Source organism: Chroicocephalus ridibundus, chromosome 5 (genome assembly GCF_963924245.1).
Source record: "Chroicocephalus ridibundus chromosome 5, bChrRid1.1, whole genome shotgun sequence".
NCBI classification, from domain to species: Eukaryota; Metazoa; Chordata; class Aves; order Charadriiformes; family Laridae; genus Chroicocephalus; species Chroicocephalus ridibundus.
This window is the reverse complement of record NC_086288.1, coordinates 62,297,859-62,318,404: the sequence shown is the minus strand read 5'-3', so window position 1 is coordinate 62,318,404 and position 20,546 is coordinate 62,297,859. Positions and strand designations below refer to the sequence as shown.

Below are 20,546 nucleotides of genomic sequence, written 5' to 3'. Positions count from 1 at the left end.
CCATGGACAACACGGTTAAGTCACAAGGAAGACTGAGACCAATCACAGGAGCAACTAGGCAGTTAGCTGAAGCATTATTTTGAAAGTTTTGAAGGTTTCCAATCGGTGCAGCATTTCATGACATACCTGCTGTTAAATACCTGTAGGCATTGCTGATCTTTGCCCTGGGTAACTCTGCAAAGAGCTTGGAAAACATTGAGATGGATGGCACAACCTGGGCGTCTTTCCTGGATGCGCTTTGGTTCCTGGTGGACAGTGAGTCACGGAGGCTGATGGCACACAGAATTACAGAATTTCTGCACGGGTATAAGAAGCAGTAAGTTTTAAATCACGGACGTAGAGTGCTTACTGGTCATATTTTTAGAAGAAGACAGTTTACAGTCTAGTGCATAAATACTTGCAGTCTAAGAAACACTTCTGACTTCTTGTTACTAAAATATGGTGTGGTTGGGAACAACAGTTGGTTTCAGGGCTTGTTCCTCAGCTACTGTTGAGCTCATAACTGGGAAGTCTAATGACTTTTTTAAATAATCTTTAAGGCATTTAAGGAGTACTTTTTATTTCTCTCCATCTGCTCAATTTTAAGCTCCATATGTCACATGTGATTAAAGAAAAGAGCAAGATGGCTATTTTTACCCAATTATAAGCCAGGCATCACTCAGGTCATGGGATATAAGAAGCATTTTGTAAACACTCTGTTGGCCGTCTTTCATGTAGAAGGGAGAATCTGAGCTTAGCATAGGTAATAGCTATAATTTGCTATAACTCATCACGCATCCTGTTGTTAAAACGGCCTTGGCTTTGCTCTCCCATGCTTACCTTCACTGAGGACAGTCCGCAGAACCCCGCCAGAAAATATCTTGACCCACACAATTGCACTGAGCAATTGTTTTTATTTTTCTTCATGTGAAAAGCTCTCACTCAGATGAAAATGTTGGGCACATAGCCCCCTGGTTGTTTTCTTTAGTGCTTGATGCTAACCTCGTTTCTTGTACGTTGCATCAGCTCAGCATAGAACTCGTCTCCGTACTTATTTTTCTGATATGTATATAAACAGATATTATGAAAAGATCTTATTTTTTTAAAACTTCTCTTTATTTTTACATTCAATGCACGAGGACAGACAAGATGAATATTCATGACAAAGTATAAAGCCACGTACTGCCCTCAAAACAGTTAAAAGGTACAGTGTTGAAGAGTTTACAAAAGTATTTTAGAAACCTTGTATTTCCAAAATTCCTCATTACAGAAAAATTCAAATCTTTTAGAAAAGTAGAGTTTTATATCTTTGTGCATTAAGCCATATTATGAAAGTACGTAGGTGTTTTTCATCCTTACTTTGAGAAATCTGTCTCTGCATTGCTAACAATCTTTACGTAACCTACTGATGGAGCCAACAGCCTCCATAATACTCAGTATACACAGTTACAAACGATTTGAAAAGTTATATTACAAAATATACAGTAGTTCCTTTTTACATTTTTATAGATAAACATTGCATAGCTTTCAAATATGTAATATATAACACAATCATGAGCCTTTTTCTGTATAACTTACGAAAAATTCTGTACACTCAAATAATTATAAATAAAGTGTAAATATCTTTTGGTAAAAGTAGGGGGGGGAAATATGCCAGGACATGTTGTGCTGTCAAGTGTTAAACGGAAGTCTTTTGTCAGAATCTGCCTAAAACAATGGCCCAGTGTCACCTGGAGCAAGGAGAGGAGAGTAAGAACTGAATAGATCACAGGGGAAATGTTACAATGAGGAACCGTAAAGTACTGATAAAGTAATAATTAATTATTACCCTGATTCTTTTGTAGGAACTGCTTTCCCACAGTTATTATCACCATGCCTGATGGTTTTGCCTCGAGATGCAGAACAAGGTGCACGTTGCTTAAGAAATGAGTAAAAGTAGATTAAAGTGTTTCCTGTTTCAATGGGTGGTCAATGGAAACTTGAGATAACTTGGAAAGAATCCTGAATATTTTTCTCCTATTTTTCGCAAAGAAACAGAGCATGGGAAATGCACGCTGGGATTTAAAGAAACAGAATCTGGAAGCATCCAGAACTGTGAGAACAAAACAAAGAATTATTGAAGATATCAAAATTCCACTTTAAAAATGAGATACTGACAAAATCTGTTTCAACTATAGGAAGGACAAGGAGAATAATTTTTAAAATAATAGTTTGGCATAACCCTGTTCTCTGCTACTAAACCACAAAAGAGCAGAATTACACCAAAACTTTTGGAAATTTGTTTTTGGAAAGTTTTTGGAAATTCACTCTGATTCTAACTACTTTGTCACTGGCTCCCAACTACAGAAACAGTTGGAATCTCAGTAGGAATGCAATTTGCAAACACATTTTCAGCAACATAGTTTGCCCATTGAAATGTCTGTTTAAAAAAGTAAATTAAAACAATTTTCACTTTTAAAATGTATGTATTTACCTGATAGCCAAATTCAATCTACTGGATTCCAGAGCTCTGCAGAAACCCAACAACTGTTGATAAGTCACTGTACTCTAGCAGCGCTGAGTGGCTATCTTAAACTAAGGGTCTTCTCAGCATTTCCATTACAAATTTAGCCTACAACTCAGCCATGTAAACTTGCTTTAACTGACGCTTGGCCTACACTCAGACACCTAATTATTTTTTTAACGTTAGTGGTTGGATTTCAGATATTATGCCATACTCACTGATATCTAAGCTATTGAAGGCCAGCAGAAGTAATCAGCATATCTTTGAAATGCTCTTTTTCTGACATTGAAATCATGACTTTTTCCAGCCCATGACTCAGAGCAGCCTCACGAACATTTACTAAAGCATCAATAATGGTAAGATTTGAGCACAAGCAGCTTCCCACCAAGTGCTACACTACCTGTGGATTGTCTACACATGGTCGTGACTACACTACCTACGGATTTTATTTGGGATTTGGATTGCTACATACAAGTGCCAGTAAAATTCACATTATTTCCAAGGAGGGTGGTTCAGAGCACAAAGTGATGGTGCAGAGTGAACACTCCTGTCCCTCCACTAAACGTTGCTATATGTCCCACGCTAGCCATAAGCTGTTCTCCAGTTTCCCTCTTTTGTTGCTCTGAAGCCAGTCTCCACCACTATTCGGAAAGGTCATTTTGTGGCTCAGCCAAACGGAGACACAGATCTCCTGGCATCAGCCCAGGCATGGGCAGCTGCCTCCCCCCCTGCACTTACCACTTGTCCTCCCTCCTGCGCCACTCTTCTGATTGCAGGGTTACATGGTGAACAGAACTGGGGAGGACCATCTAGAGAGAGGAATGGCCACACAGCCACATCCTGGGTCCATCAAGCCCTTTGGTAGCTACTCAGTGTCTCCAAACACAGAGTTTAACCTTCATCAGGCAGCGGGATCAGCAGTTACTTTTACGGCCTTTAGCTTGATATAATAAAAATTATAACTCCCGTCCCCGGTGTTAAAGGAGACAAAGAGGGCTCAAAATGGGCTTATACATACCCTTATGCCAGAGCAGGACTCCCAGAGCTTCTGAAGGATGTCCCAGCATTTCAGTTTCCTTCACATACATATAATAGATTTTGTCTGTATTGGGAAAACTACTATTTTCCACTTTGACCACTGGAAACAGGCCAACGAAAACATTAGGATTCTTTTTTTTTTTTTTACACATTTTTTTCCATTTCCAGAGCTTTTTAAGTATTATAAAGTAACTTCCGCTGAATAAGCCGGTAGGTCAGAAAGGCTGTTCTACAGATGCATTGTTTGTTTGCTTTTTAATTAAGTTTGAATTGATCTTCACTCTTTTCATCCCCCTCTTCGTGGGACTACATCAGGATTTCTTTTGTTTGCTACTGATAGCATTGGATGAAGATACCGCATAGTACATCCTCTGTAAGCAAAGCTGTCATTAGCTTTTCAACTGATTGATAGATTTTCTAGGGACTCTGTCAAGCGTGTTTGACTCCATTCCTCGATGAGTGATATATCACTGGCTGCAGGAACCTAACAAAATGTTCCCTCTGTCCTCAGTGCATTGCCCAAGGTGGTTTTCAAGAGCCTGACTGTCCTATGCTGTATCTCTGCTAATGGGGGTTGATCCGCTACTATAAGGCCGTGTTGTTTGTGCCTGTTTTTTCAACACAAGCTACAGATGGTGCCCTTCTTCCACCTCTTTCTTCGTCAGCCATCGCAATGGTGTTTTCATAAACCTCCATAGTTTTTAGCTGCTTGTCTTTGGCATCCTCCTGTTCTGCATTGACTTTGCAGCACTTGCAGAAGCCGCAGCAGTGTTTCCCACAAAAGGCGAGCGAAGACATAATGATATTGTCCCAGGGCTCTAGGGAGTGCAACCAGATGGGTAGGAAATCCCAATTTTGGAGCTTCTCAGGCAGTGAATGTGGTCGCTTCGACTGCATAATATTAATTACAATCACAGCAATAAAAAGAGCAAACAGGGGAAGGCAAACACCCAAAAGGACTGGCCAGCCTGCCAGTGACAGACCAAATACAAACAAAGGCAAAAGAAAGAAGCAGACAAGAAGATAAAATATAGCAAACCATCTGTACTTGGCTGTTATGTTTCCCAAGGTCTTGCACATGCGGATTGGCAGCCGGGTAAAAGGTAGCGGGTAAAACAGAAGAATCCCAGAGATATTGAAGAAAAAGTGGCACAAGGCAATCTGAAAGCAAAGACATTTGAGAAGTTCATTAACTAAAATACCTTTAAATGCGCCCACCCACGTGACAATAACTTCCAGTGGTACTAAGGCTCCGTAGTTTCCCTTCCCTTTCTTCCCACTGTTTTTTCTTGTCTTTCATGCTATTTCACTGCAAAGCCTTTCCTAGCATGAAGCAAGGACTTGGTAATACCTCAGACATTGTAAAGGTCACTGCCTACAAAGAGGGGACAGCATTTGGACACAAGGCAAACCTAGAAGGGACGACACACCTCCCCAGAGATGGAGAAATCTTAAGATGTAGCGTTCAACAACAAATGCAGTCCATCAGAAGTAAAGCTGACAAACCAAGCAGCTATCAGGAAATGGTCCTGTTGTTAGCAAGGCATGAGAACTACACGAGAATCGTTCATTATTGGGTTCTGCATGCATAAGTTTTCAATTAAGAGATGGGAAGTGTAAATTAGATATTGCATACAGGCTGTTGAGAAATGGCTAATGGTACAAACTTGGATTTTCCAAAAGTTTGCTAAACGTTCATAGGGCACTGAGGAGACTCCTGGAATGTGACTTTGCCCAGATCTTTTATAATAATTCAATTCACACACTTAAAAATTGTTTTTAAAAGAAAGATAAACGTGAAGAGACACCTACCTGCTAAAGGTTTCAAAAGTCGCTTAGACAGAGTAAACATATACTGAACAAAAAAGTACATTCCCTCCTCACCTTATCTTATTTTCATTCTATAACTGTTATCAATCCAAAGTAAACATGAAAGCACAGGGGTTTATTTTTAAGGTACGGTATAAAACCAGCAAGCTATCACGAAATCTGAGCATGGTCAAGATATTATCTTCTCATGATTACATCTGTTCTATCTTGCCTGAGGACAATAAAATGACTTTCTGTAATTTTCTTAATTTATTGTGGCTAGTAAAAAACATTCATCCTATTCACAAAGAAAACTTCATTATCTTTTCACTCTTTGATGTAGAGGGTTCATTCAAATGTTATCTTCTGCCTGGAATGTTCTTTACTGGGTGGTAAACGGGAGCCCAAGCCAGGCTGCCTACTTTTCAAATAGTCTGAGGCAACAAGGAATTCAATAGAACCCACTTAGATTAGCTTTACAATGAGAAAATAGGTGCCACAATGCCCACTGCAACCTCAGGTAGGTAGACAGCATGCCATCTGACGGGTTGTACAGCCTTCACTTAGGTTACAGGAGTCCCTGTACTCCGCACAGACTGACTTAGGGTCCAGAGGAGGGAACCTACAGAAATGAGTAACCCTCATAGCGGACTACCTAAGAGGGTGGTCAGAGATGTGGGCTCTGTATTCCAAGCTGCAGAGGTCCCACGCTCCACCCTGTCTCAGTTTGGAATTAATTCAGTCAGATCAAGCCTAATTTATGAAAGCAAGATTGTACTATATGTTGACATTCTGGGAATGTTCGATACAAGCTTTTTGCTCTAGTAGTTGAAATGAATGAGCTGTCATTAACGGCACACACAAAATCAGGCGCGACATCCGTGGCATATTTGCATCAGAGCCAATTTTGTCAGGTTTTTCTTCAAAAAAGTTGCAACTTCTAAACAAAGTCGAGGTGTCATTGGTTTATACTGACCTGTAATGAATATTTTAACGTACTCCCTGGACTCGCTAAAGCCGCAAGTATAGCTGTTGTGGTTGTGCCAATGTTAGCTCCTAAGGTAAGGGGATAAGAGCGCTCAATGCTTATAACGCCAATGCCTAGGAGAAAAGAAACAGGATTGAGTGGTTTCAGAACGATGGAGAAGATAAAACACGGGGGTAAAGAATACTGTATTGACAACTTACCAACAAGGGGTGTAATAGCAGATGTGAAAACAGAACTACTTTGGACCACGAAGGTCATACCAGCCCCTGCAAGCATAGCCAAGTATCCAGCTAGCCAAGTAAAAGGAAATGGGAAATCTAAAAGAAACCAGAGGGAGAACATTGTCTTTAGGATAACGAAATGGTCTGTGTAACAGTAACACAGCAGTGAAAAGACTATTAAACATTTCAATTGTAGATATATTGTTTCTTATATGGCGATTTTGGGCCAGAGTCAGTTCTACTACTCTCGTCTACCCTGTTCGCTGGACATTTTTGATTCAGGCAGTGTTGTTTGCCCAGGAGAAGAGAGGACAGCATGGGAACCACTTTGTTTCCTTCCCTGTTTCTGTGAGCCCTCTCTTCAACCACGAACAGACACGCGCCAGGACTGCTTTTCCCTGCCACAGGTTGTAACCTCTCCATTCAAGGGAGAAAAAGTAGACAAGTGAAAAAAAAAAAACAACAACACAAAGAAAACAAAGAAAAAAAACCCCACATTTGCACACAATGGATCCAGGCTGAAAAAAAACAGCCGGAGAACACAGGAAAGACAAAAAGCGCCGCTACTCAGGGTTGCCTTATCTTACTGAAGAGAGGGTTAAGGAGCGGAACAGGGCAAGCAAAGGGAATTAGATCATTAATCACTACAAACTATTTTTCCAACTTACTTTAGAAGAAACATGCAGGCCCTGTGCCAGAGCCGGCAATCACAGCCTCAGCACTTCAGCGCTATCTTTTCAGGATGGGAACATCACATTTCTAACAGCTAATGATTATACATCAAGAAACAGAGCCTGGACTTTGGTCTCTGTCGCTGTTAACCTGCTGCAGTTCACAAGCAAGCTGCTCGCTAATAGTTTTTTTAACAGAAAGAAAATAATATGCTGAGGAGGAAAAATGTTGGGGCCGGGGTAATTTTGGTTTAATACAGTTTTCTTTAAACTGTTCTATAATATCTGCCAGAACAGGAGATATCAATAAACGTGCTCGGTGTCCTTGTCATTCCTGAAAATAATCTTCAGGAAAAGCAGGTAATTACCAGTGTTGATTGTCTTCTTGATAACACTCGCCACTTGTCCTTTAAGCACAGAGTTTAATAGCTTAACGATCATGACCAAACAGGAGCACAGAACAAGCAGGGACAAAGCCAGAAGGATGAGACCGATGCCAAGATCAGGCAGGTCTGAGTTTGCAAAGAGATGCTGGCCTGAAAAAGAAAAAGAAAATGAATTGGCCTAGCTACATTTTTGCTTCTGATCCCAATCCCAGCTCTGGTTTTCATACCCGCCCCTAAGGAAAGGGGACCAAAGCACACACAGCTTGAGGGGGTGATGCAAAGAGTGAAAATGCCACCTCCCTTGCTTCACAAAAGCCGTGTCTGAGGGGGGCAAGTGGGGACTCTTGTATGGACACGCTTATAAAATACACATCGGGCACCCCTGCGGGGCAGGCAGGAGCTGGATGGTGGGTCGGCTCTTCCCAGAGGTGGCTGCGTGCCTGAGAAGGACTGCTGAAAGTCCTGAAGGGCATGCATAGGGACGGAGATACCCAAGCAGCCATGACAGCAAAGTAACTGTAGCTCCAAGTCACCTGAACGGGGAGGGTGACATGATACTGAAGACCTCGCCTGCTGATACGAGGGAGCATGGAAAGAGATCCATCTGCAGCCAGATATCATGATGATGCTGGTAACTCCAGCTGTGTGGCTAGAACAGAGCTCGGGCTGCTCTGACTGCCCCCGCAGTAGTACCTTGGGTCCATATACAGGAGAGTGCCTCTTGATACAACTCTGAGGTGGTCTGTTAACACCATTAGAAAGCTATAGACATTTGTAAAGGTACTACCGAAGGAGAAATAGTCCTACTACTTACATTTACTGATATAATTTGTTTCAGTTACATTCTTGAGGGTCCATGTCAGATTTCCTTCAGTCCAGCAAAGGTCAGGAGATGTGCAGTTTTCTGAAGGTGGAATTGTGACATTCTGCAGTGTCTAAAGATTGCCAGACAAAGCAGATACTTCAGTCACCTACAATCCTTCAATAAGCGCTCATGCAAAGTTCCAGGGTTTTACTGCAACCAAGCATTCATCAACTAAAGCCTGGCACCACATTAACGACAAGGCAAGATTTCTTTCATTCCTAAAATAAATGGTTGTGCTGCTACTCAAGTCAATCAACAAAACATTTAAAGATTAAAATATCCCCCAAGCCTTCTTCATTGTAATAACCATGGCACCAAGTCATCAGCAGGTAAGAACCTTCACTACTGATGTTTGAGGAAAGAGGTTCGTGTCCGGCTGCAGCTGGGGGACAGTGGCATCCCTTTTCCGGCTAGTGCCACAGCTTCCTTGGGTCAAAGACAGACCTCTTTACTGTCACCTTAACTGCAATTAGTGGTCTGGTGAGCACCGCACGGGCCCGTGATTCAGAATAGTACGCTGCTCGTGCAGACCCTGTTTCTGGGTGAGCACAAGGTGCTCACGCTGCCCTTCTGTGCCTCCTTTTTCCTACCTGTAGAAACACAGGTGCTGCTACTACTTTCCTTTCTAAAGCTCAAATGTTATCTAAGAGCTAATTACCATCACTACGATTAGTGATTCACTAGCATTAGTATTACTGAGCTGAACCTGGGTTTCTGTTTATACTGCAATAAAACCTTGTTTATAAGAGCTCTTAGCCCAGATGTATTGCATTCTGACACCAGGTCCATAAGTCCTCACGCAGATTAAGGAACAGTTTGCTGACTGAATTGTACCTCCCCACAACAGCGGCTAGCAGCCAAATGGACTCTGAACCACACCGCTGAACAGGAGGTATCTTTAAGACGCAACTGAGTGATTCCCTTTTGCAGAAAAGGGGAAAGAGGTCATATTTTCTTGCTGGGCACTGCCTGCAGACTCCCGCCTTCGCATTCCCCCTCCAGCTGACGCAGAGGGGCAAAGCCGGGCTGGATCCAGTGTCCCCCCCCATCTTCAGGGAGCGCCTGGTCTCCAGCCTGCCCCCAACACAGCAGCCCTCACAAACACAACACAATGTTGTGTCTCACCTTCCAGAATTTTTTTCAGACATCCAAGTTTCAAAGCAGCTGCATTACATCGAAATGTTTATCCCTACATTTCGCTTTAAACGTATGGGGTCTGCGGGTATTTATCCCTGCCATAAGTCTGTTTAATCATTTTTGCCAGAAATGAGTTTCACCCACTAGGAATGTAAACCATTTAAAAGACCTTCCTCTTCCCCTACCAAGTTCAAGTCAAGCTTGTAGGGGTTTCGAGTGTTTTTGCAATTTGACTATATGCTTGGGCAGCAGTTACACAGCCAAAATATAGACAAACATGGTAAAAAATGTGTGGATGGAAATGTAACTCTCAGCCTACACTTTCCGTGTAGTTGCTTGCCTTCTAAGAGTGGGGGGGGCTGTAGGACTCGGGGGCTCAGACCCGGGGGCCTGGAGGCAGTACAGCTGCCAAGCATCTCGCCTCCCCTGAGATGGGATCTCATCACGCCTCCCCTGAGACGGAACACCCAGCTCCTCAGCAGCGTAACCTGAGCGGAGCTTCACACCAGCACAGCTCTGCTCCTGGCGCTATCTTCCTGGCTAGCGTTTCATTGGCCATCCAGGCCGTTACTCCACAGGAGGTGGGCTCCTCTAAAAACCCAAGCACTTAATTTTAACCTCCGCTATGTGCCCTTAAGTATATTCTGCCTCAGGACTTCAGGAATTGCCTAATATATGTACTAACAAGTAGAATAGTCTCATTAGAGATCCAAGGGATATTTAATGCTCAAATTGTTAGCTAGCTGAACAACACAAACCAGACACTCAGCTCCACAGTCTACCAAAATACTCATTGGCGTCGATTTGGGCAACAGATTCCTTCCAGCTGCAGTGTTGCTTGGGTAAAGAACAATGGGATTTGGCCCCACAGAGGCTTTCTCTGAGGGCAGTTTTCCAAGAAAGCTGCAAAAAGCCAGCTGCCACCAGACCACACTAACACACAGAAGACTAAAGCTGGTTAGATCAATAGATAAATAGTAGGCAAAAAGGTATTTTCTTTGGCCTATATTGCAGATTTTTTCCACTTTCAGGGAGTCGGTAGGAGTGTCAGAGTTTAAAGGCATTTGGATGTGAAAGGCATGGCTCCAAACCACCAGTTCTGATAAGCAAGGGCCTGCATGGTACCGAAAGCAACCAGGTCAAGCCCACCACTGGTATGACATCCTTGCTTTAAGCAGAGAAAAACTACATTAAATTGTTTTCATTCTTTTTCCACTGAAAAGAACACCCTCATTTAAAAATCTAATTTCATAATCCTGTGATAAAGATTGTCAGCTACAGGTGAGTAATATATTTCCTGAGAAGCCTGACAATGAATTTATCATAATACTCACCACGTTGGTTTCAGTTACACACCAAATCTTTACCAGGCTTTTGTTTTTTGCTGATTCATCGTTTGTAGCAATTGCATTTATTACTGATTTATCAAGCTTGAAAAAAAAATAAAAAGAGAGAGAGGAAAAAAAAAATTATTCCAACTTGCATCACACAATTCTGCCCAGCTTTACTCAAATAACTCCCTTTGGAAGCTCAACCACGTAAAACCTGCATGACCATCTCTAACGCTGGAGCTGCTGCCCAACAAGTGGGAGGGGGCTTACTCCCAGAAAAAAAAACAACCCTACATGCACAAACACCGTGTCTCATTCTCCCCAAATCATCCACCGCCTCCTCTCACCTTTTTCTGTTTAAACAACTGCACTGACACAATTGCCTAAATGCATTTACTGTCATTTTCGGAGCTGTGCGCATCCCCTCTGGCCTCCAGCTGCCCCTATGGATGTCTGCGAGTTTCCCATAATTTCAGTGTCACCTCCTCGGGTCCCACGCAGAGCTGCTGGGTGCGCTAGGTTGTCTCAGCTAGTTCCATCCGCCGTGCCGGTGTCGAGGCAGCAGGCTGCCATCCCATCTATCCCACGTGGCTGTATTTGCCCTCACCTGCCTTCCCAGTCCTCCTAGCTAGGTCTATCATAGTTAAGGCGTTATGTGGGGGAAATGGAAACAGGAAATATGGAGCTGAGGCTTTATGAAATGTGAATAAAAACAAGACTCTATCTACTAATGAGCTTTACCCTGAGGACAGAGAGAAGTGAGTGTGAGTACCCCCCCATATTCAAAGCATTTTGATCATCTGTGAATGAAGCAAGTGGCTTCCTTGAAGAGAGCAAGAGCTTACCTCAATGATGAGCTTTGTAAAGGGGTCTGTGATAACTTTTAGTAGCTCAGGGGCATCCTCACCACTTTCAAGATGAAAGGACTCAACTATAACATTGGTGAGATGGTAAAGATAGCCAGAAATAACTTCAATGGGCAACAGCACAAACACAGCGAGCCAGTTAAAGAAATCATGGATTGTTGCCCCAGCAAAGGCCCTGCAAGAAGAAAATTAAAAACAGAGCTGCTTTTAATTACACAACATTTGCACAATGTCAATTAAATATGAAATCATAGAGGTGGGGATGAAGCCCATTTCAAGACGGGAATCATTTCATTTCTGGGGTCACAGGAGATGTCTGCTTTCCTACGGAGTGCTAAGTAGCCTCCACACTGTTGACTGAGTGAAAAAGCCAGCCAGGTGAGTGAAACAAGACAAACAAGAAAAGGCAAAAGTCATCCTTAACACGAGGCTGCCAAGAGTACTTGTCTGAAGAAACGGCTGTACAGCCTACGCTTTGGTTTGCTTCTCCCCGACGTTTGGTACATTTTTAGTCCTCAGCCAGGTGTTGCCTCTGGGACTTGTTTTCCCTGACTCATGGGGGAAGGTGGCTCTTTGCAGCCCTCCCACGTGTTCTTGCAAGCCAGTGGCGTACAGCTCCCTTCCAGCTTCTCCTCCACAGCCTGAGGAACCGCAGCTCTTCCCTCAGAGGCACTCTTTCCCACCTTGCTAGGAGCTGCTTGTGGTCCTCTTAATTCTCTGCAATCTGCCTGCATTTCTTTTAAAATATAGCTCCTCAAACTAAACATTGTGAAGGAAGAAAATGTGGAGGAAAAATTCCTTGAAATGCTCATCCTGTAATTTATGTTCCCACTGACAAACTGCTTGAGGGGAAATCAAGTGGAACATTCAAAGCAGGCAAACAAAACTGACAGTGCTACCACCTTCCGTTTACAGACTGAAGTGATTGTTAATGATGTTAATGAATGTTAAAAATCAACTTCTTTCTCATTATTATTTAAATTCTTTTCCTGACCAGATACGACTGGGCTACTTTGGCACTGGAATTTAAGTGACATAGAACGGCACAACCAAAGATTTAGGACAGTAAATCTTGGAGAAATATGCTTGGGTTGGGTGTATTTCATATGTCTGCTATGCCATAAATGACAAGGTACCAAAATGTCCTATCCTTCCCAAGTTAACTGCCCATCTCCAGTAAGCCACGAGCTCTCTTGGCAATAATGTCAAGTGGCAGTCTAAAAGTTGTCACTGTGTACATTTGACAGTCAGAACACTTCGCTTCTCTACACTTACCAGCTCTTTCTTTTTGTAGACTTAAAAACCTTCAACTTCGAGGTCTCTTTTAAGGAGAGTAGATCAAAATACCATCATATTAACTTCTTGTATAGTCCCCCCATAATTAAGAGATAACCAAAGGTGGGTGGTATAGTGGGAGCAGTTGAAAATTTATCCTTGTGCAAGATGCAGTTAAAAATGGTGGATTCTTACAAAGCCACAAAACTTTTAAAGGGACACAATATGCTTTTCTTCAAGTATATTAAGCCATATATCTAAACAGCAACATAGCTTGGCCATGGCCATGTTTGTGACTTTCCAAACTAGACATTCAAATTTTGGTCAATAGAAAGGTTGAATGGCTGGAGTAGTGATAGGGAATATAGAAGAAAACCTCCAAAGAAGGAAAAAAAGCTGCTTTTCAGATCTAGTGTTTAAGTACGATACCTTCTAAATTCATTCCTGTCCCCGGCTTGCATGAGTGCCACAATCGTGTTTGTAACTGAGGTGCCAATGTTTGCCCCCATTATGATAGGAATAGCTGATCGAACAGTCAGCACTAGAAAGCAGAAAAGGAAGAACTGAATGAAAAAAATCAGACCGTTGGCAACCTCTTTGCTCCAAGGAAAATTAACACCTATTAATGTCACTGGGACCCTGGCTTCCCTCGGTGTTGCTGGGATTAGGTGCTCCAATCCAGATACATTTGCTTTAATCAAGCCCCCTGGGAACGTGGTGCCCCCATAGTCCCATGACTCCCACTGAAACTGCAGCCCATGGCTATCCCTTTCCACCACATGTTGGAGGGCCAGAGTAAGATAAAGTCTCTCATTTCCCAGGCATTTTCCTACTTACTGCAGGATTTTGAAATGGTGCCATAGAAACGGAGTTCTGTAACTGTCTAACATGAGAAAAGTAGGCAGATACTTCCAAAATTAATGCATTCGATGCCAAGGCTTCCAACAATTTTCATTGCAGTTACGGGTTTACTATTACTACTACTACTATTATTATTATTACTATTATTAATTTAAAAATTTTATTTTCTATCAGGGCAACAGCTGGGAAAATCTTTTCCTGCAGTCTCTACTCTTACACTCAAAGCTTCTACAACTTCAACACAGGTGGGAATGTTTGCACCCCAGACCGAGATTTATGAGTGATCTCTAGGAAGATACTGTAAGCTGACTTACGTGTGGAGGACACCATGCTGACCACAATGGATGAAGAAGTGCTGGAGCTCTGGACCATAACGGTCACCAGAACTCCAATCACCAGTCCCGCAACAGGATTAGACAGCACTGAATCATCTTGAAAAATGTCCCCTGCTGCTTTACCTACAAAAAACATATTCTCAGAGTGAGGGCAGTGCAAGGTAAAGTCCATAGGAATTATCAGAGCGTTTAATTAAAGATCATTCAACCATTTAATTGATACATATATAGCCATGCTTGCCAGCCAAAAAATGTACAAGGTGATGTAGCCCAGGGATCCAAATTCAGGTCCTGAACTCTCAGCTTTTCTGCTATCAGAGAATACTTTTGTATTCTCTCATTTCACTGCCTGAACAAGTTCTACTGAGCTCTGCAGAGAACCGTATAAAACCACAGCCATCAGAGGAAAGACTGTAGGACACAAACACCATGTATGTATAGATTTAAATGCCATTACTGCCTTGATATTTTTGGTTAGTGCATCAAGGAAAACTATTTTAATAATCCTGAGTAATTCTGTTCCTGTAGCTTTCTGTGTTGCCAAAAATCCAAAATACTTCCACAAAAGCTCTCATATTTCTCTGATAACCATTTCTGAATCCATCAGCAGAATTCAACCCCTGGAGATAGGTAAATGTAAAAAATACATTTCAACAGTTTTCATCTTTGAAGGATTTGAGGGACATTTCAGTGCTGGATGCTTTGGTCAAGAGCACAATTTTCATATTTCACCTGTTGAAATGTCTTTCACATGGGACAGATTTATGCACAGATGTATTCGTGTAAACTGTCACTACAGTAACAGGAACCTACTAAGAAATTGGGGCCAATAATCCCTACATCAACAGCTCTTTGGAATCTGAGAAACAAAGGCCCTTTCAAAGAAATGAAGGTCAGTCTGCAATTAAAGCTACTTCCTTCTGAATCTATATCTCAACACATAAATCTATGGTGAATGTTCGTGAAGAGTGATGCTTGTAATTTAGTCACTCAGATTTAGTTTACTGCCTCATTCATAGTTTATTCTTGACATTTTAGACATCTTCATACCTCCTACCAGTTGAAAAGCAGAGCTCAATACATCCAGAGAACACACGAACATGTAGAGTAATCCAAGGAGCATAATAAACTTCCCTATCCCGTAGAGTACACGAATGATTTTTCCTTTTCTATCCAGTTCTGCAAAACAAATACATTATGCATAAAAGACTTGCTTGATGTATCTGGTGTTCTCTCTGAAACAGTCTAGCCCACAAGCTACAAGAGGCTACAAAGTCAAAGAGAGTGTTGTGGTCCCAGTGTGTGATTAAACCCAAAAGAATGTTCTTCTTAATCAAATTTTAACTGCAGAAGCAGGTAGTAAAACTAGTGCCTAGTTTTACCATATAAAAGCTTTTGGTATATGACAAAAGCCTTATGAAGTCTGAGATTGACCCTCAGTTTTACACAGTTGTGCTACTTAGGAAAGAAAGACCAATAGGAGCCTGGATATAAAATGATATTAGTTTTGGATTGTTTTCCATGTATCCCTTTGTGTGATGAGGAGGGTAAGCAGCATGATTTCCAGATTCTTCTTAACTGACTAAATATAATATCACCATTCACTGTTGGAGAAGGTGAGACAGAGTGTACATCCTGCATCTGAAAACTCCTCAAATCTTAAATTCAATTCTGCCGCAAATATAATTTCAGAAAAATAACCAAGACAAAGAGAGCAGAAGGATGGAAAAAATAAATGCAGGTAACTTATTTACTGAGAAATGGCTACCTGACCACTTGACCCCAGTGTCCTGCAGTTCCGGCAGAGCCCATGGGTCCTCTTCTTCCGGCCTTGTCTCATCTATCAAGGCTATTGTGGAAAATGCCGGTTGAATTTCCCCTTTATTTCCAAGGGAAGCCACGTTGCCTGATGAAATAGAATATTAAAAAAAAATATGGTTTAATTACTTTCCACCTTCTCCAAGGACCCCCAAAACTTATATATCTCTGTAACTCACACATTACCTTTGTGATTTTCTCCTTCTTTCCCAGACATGTTCTGGTTTTGTTTGGAAGAGTCCCCAATATAGTTATTGGTTTCAGGCTTTTCCACCTCAGGCCAGGGAGCCATGATCTGTGAACAACAAAGTAGTGATGATTAAAATACGCGTGCAGTCAAAATATTCAACTTACAACAGGGTATGTAAGAAATATGGTTAATTTTAACAGCAAAAGAGATGGAAATGGAATGGAAGCAGTTTGTCCTTGAACGCAGCTTTTTAGTAATCTTTATGAATTATTCTTTTATTTGTGAAATTAGTTTCTCAATTGTTTTTTAAATCAGACAGTTTATTTATTTGTGCAATTTACACAAATAAAAAAAAATATTTACATCTCACAGCTGTATTTTTGTTCACTTTTAACTGTCATGAAAGCAAAGATTCCTCTGCTTTCCAAACCTTAGGCATTTCTTTTCTTTAATTCATTTTATCTCCTTTCAGCAAAAAGTCAGAGGACTGTTTTACTTTCTTCCACCTTCTGGATTTAACTGACTGCCTTCACCAAACTGGTAATTCAATATACAGACCTCAGCAAAGAAAGTTCTTCCCTAAAGCATTGCGTAGTTTGCGTCATGTGTGCCAAACACATGTTGCCTTTACTGGTTCATTCCCATGGAAGCATGGAGATGAACGTGACCCTGGACACGATGGAGGAAGACCCCAGAGTTCCAAGCTCCAGACCAATACTTGCTGAATGACTGGACAAGAGCGTAACTAGAGAGCAGTGGCCATTTGCAGGTCTGTAGTTCCCTGTAACTCACAGCTGATGCTGCTAGTGAAGCTGAGTTGGTGGCAGCAAGGTCAGGCTCACCCATCGCACATAGGCTCTCTCTCTGAACCTCTTCCTTCCTGACCCCGTTTGAGCACATTTGACATGCGCTGTAATATTAACAAATAATAACTTAAATAAATAAGACCGCACGTGGCCAAATCCTGCTGGCACAGGTACAAATACATGTGACAGACCTAGCCCAGGCACTAGAGGAGGATGTAGTTGTTCCTTGAACAAAAACCTGGAAGAGTCCTACTTATTTACTTCACCACTATCAGAAGCCAGAGGGAGGGGCATGAAAGAGGAGGAAGGTGACCATGGGGACCCGAGGCATTATATGAGAATATTTTCTACCTTTCCAGGCTCATTGCAAAAAAACTCAGTGCAAAGGATGGGAGAAGTGAACCCTACCCAGAAAAGCTTCACCTTCAGGTCTGTCTCTTCCACCCTCTCCATCGCAGGAGTCGGTCAGTGCTGTGGTCAAAGCTGCCCCACGGCCACCACATCTGGCACCCATGGGGCTGAAGCACCGGTGAGCAAATTTGCCTTCAATGGTCCTCATAAATAGGGCACCTGCACCCAGCCTCCAAAAGTCAGTGTCGGAGCTGGTATCATGCTCCCGTAAACAAGGTTCACCTGCATTTAGCAGCCACTCTAAGGGAGTGTAATTAATCACTTATTTTATCATAATCCTTTATGTTGCTGATGTTGAAAATGTTTTGTCCCTGCCCATGTCAATAAGCCACACATCCTCCTCCTTTAGCTGGGAAGGAAATGTCACGGACAAAATCGCTCATGTCTTACTGTGACAGAGGAGGGTATTGTTTTCTGGCACCCCAAAAAGAAAAGAGTATCTCCCCTTCCACATTAGCAGGAAAAATTATTTTACAATCCTATCAGCAAAAACTATGCTTTTACACATTCTTTACCTGGGGCGTAAGATCCAGAGTAGCTCCCAAGATACACAAAGAAAGATCTCAGAACAGATGGAAGAAAATCACTCTTGCTTGTTTCAACAAAGGTTTCCATTTGCTTGGAGCAAATTCTCATATTTTCACCCAGGCCAGAGCAACCTCCAGGCCCCACCCATGCCAGAACACCTCCGTCTTGTTAAACGAGTTTCATTTATACATGTTCAGCATTTAAAGAGCTCTAAAAAAAAGCAACTACTTAGCACAAGTGCTTCTTAAGTGAAACGCAATCGTGAAAATGCGTTGGAAATTCGGATGTGAAGTTGCATCGAAAACGTATTCCCACCATGGAGAGACACAGAATATGCCGGACACCACCAGCCCTAGAGACGCCATCAGTACTTTTACAGCTCTTCTGTTACGTCCAGCATGGAAATGAAGGATTCAGTCTGCAAGATTACTCTATGGAAACCGAGATGGTGTTCACCGGAGAAACTGGAGCTTGAAAACTTCAGCAGAAAAACAGCTTCTATGTCTCCTAAACAGACTCTCCCCATTTGAGAATTCAGCAGGGCATTTTTTCATAATAAGCATCTCCCGTGTTCCTGAGGTGCTCAGGATCCCACAGGTACGTCACATATTATTATTGTTTTTGCTTTATGTGATTAAATACCACAGAATGAGAGTTGACCACCTCTGTGGAGGAAGTTTTTTTTATAGGTATGTATATAAAATTATTCATATGAGCCCTAGTCAGCCTCTGATTTGGGAAGGTAGACTTGAATACTGGAGGTCTTTACAGCGTTTCCCTTGTGCGTTTGGGTTTGCAGAGGTATTACTAGAACAGCCCATTCTGTGTGATTGGTATCAAGGGCTGATGAAAGCAGAACCATCTAGATCCTTGAAGCGCTACCAAAGCTGTCAGCTTTCTCCAGATCGCGACTCTTGTTAAGAGGAACAGCTGGCAAGATAGTTTACAGCCACCTGATACTCTGTTCACTAGAGTCCTGGCCACAGCTACTCACTCTTAATTAATCGCTGTGCTACAAGGACAATCTACATTCTACAGTTTTCCCTTCAAAGTATTCTTCCTTGGCCCAAATACAGACATGAACATCTTGAGAAAATACTCAGAAGAAGATCTGGGGTGGGGTGACAAAGCTAACTGCATCCTTCCCTGGCGGCTCATACGTGCCTCTGGAAAGGCTGACGTCAGGCACAGTAAAAAAGACTGACACCATTTGACGCAAGATATAAATGACAATGAAAACCCTAATGGCGGTTTACTTTTGAACACCAAAGGCACAACTACATTGCGAAGGAACATGTTAGAGAACGGGCAGAGGATGGGCCGATGACGGCGCACACCGCAACAAGGAGCTATGTTCAGCTGGACGCACCGGTCCAGGTCCGAAGGCAGGACAGATAGCCACAATTGCTGGACGAGATGCCCGGAGTGATGAGCTCTGCCCATCCCCGTGCCAGCCTGGGTGTCTCAGCACCACGCGTCCACTTCCCACCTCAGCTGGCTGGGCCTCGGCCGGGATGCCTGCACCCGGGGCGTTAGTGGTGGAGCTCCCATCCGGAGAAGCACTGGCGCTTTGGATATACACCTGGTCAGAGCTGCACTGAAATGGGAGCTAATTTCCTCCTGAAAGTGGCAGGTCAAACTATGCTATGCATATTGCAAAGGTCTGAAAACTAATGCCTGCGCAAACTGTAATCCACTCCGTTTCGGTGAACCTCGCGGCAAATCCTCTCACACCACCGTGTGTGCTCCTTTCGGTGTAAGTATAGCCTTTCCTCGCCTTCGGAAAATGCTAACTACGTCTGACACCCTTTCTAACTCCAAAAGAAACTGAAACCTCCTGCTCCTAAGAGGCAGATAGATGGAAATGCTGGCGTTCAAATTCTGAAATAAAACGTGAGAGAAAGTCGAAGCCAAAGTGGGTTCCCGTGGTTTTTAGAGCCACGTTCACTCTCTGACTGCAGCATTTCAGAGAGTTAAAGTCTCTGGGGAATTATTTGAGCAACACTAGGTGTCATGCAGTTGCTCTGTATTGCGTTCCTCAGTGACTCATTGGCCTGTAACAGCATTGCCTCGGCTGCAGGGCTGGACTCTTGGTGCTCTTCAGTTTTGAATCAGAAACAGTTGTAAATCTTTTTATTTTGCTGGACTTAACACGGAGAATATGAGCTACCACTTGCACATGCCTGGACGGCATTGTTTGTACCTCTCCACCCGTGACAGCACACTGAAAGGCCACGTTGTGCCTGAAATAAGAGCTACCGAGCAGTAAACCCTAAAGAAATCTCACCTCCAGGGGAGCAGAGCCAGTCAAACCAAGATGAAATTAAAGTACCGGAGAAAATAGCAGTGTTTTCAAAACCAACTGGTAATAACTGCAACAACCACCGAAGCAACCATACATGTGCCTACAGCTTGCTTCAGCAGCTCCAAGTCAAGTTTTGGGTGCAGCCAGGTTTTCCCCGCTCTCGTTTGCTCTCCTTCTCTCCCAGCTTTTCTGCAAATACACATCACTTTCTTGTCATTCACCG

General features: G+C 42.6%; 1 protein-coding gene across 1 annotated transcript; it reads right to left on the bottom strand.

Annotated features, from left to right (window-relative positions):
• Nucleotides 1–1,159: 1,159 nt before the first annotated feature.
• SLC34A2 (solute carrier family 34 member 2) lies at nt 1,160–16,375 on the bottom strand. The gene is made up of 12 exons (XM_063335876.1): nt 16,270–16,375; nt 16,034–16,171; nt 15,316–15,444; nt 14,245–14,388; nt 13,499–13,610; nt 11,774–11,969; nt 10,932–11,027; nt 8,410–8,530; nt 7,578–7,745; nt 6,518–6,634; nt 6,306–6,430; nt 1,160–4,681 (listed from the first exon to the last, which is right to left on the bottom strand). Exons 1-12 carry the CDS (start codon nt 16,373–16,375, stop codon nt 4,106–4,108), a joined length of 2,028 nt encoding a protein of 675 aa, XP_063191946.1. The 3' UTR covers nt 1,160–4,105.
• Nucleotides 16,376–20,546: the final 4,171 nt, after the last annotated feature.

What these genes read in the sequence shown, in the direction of transcription:
- SLC34A2 (XM_063335876.1), bottom strand. Translation starts at nt 16,375, where the DNA reads ATGGCTCCCTGGCCTGAGGTGGAAAAGCCTGAAACCAATAACTATATT. An exon ending in AGAAGGAGAAAATCACAAAG is followed by an intron (nt 16,172 to 16,269) that starts GTAATGTGTGAG and finishes CTATTTCATCAG; the next exon opens with GCAACGTGGCTTCCCTTGGA. An exon ending in CACTGGGGTCAAGTGGTCAG is followed by an intron (nt 15,445 to 16,033) that starts GTAGCCATTTCT and finishes TTTGTTTTGCAG; the next exon opens with AACTGGATAGAAAAGGAAAA.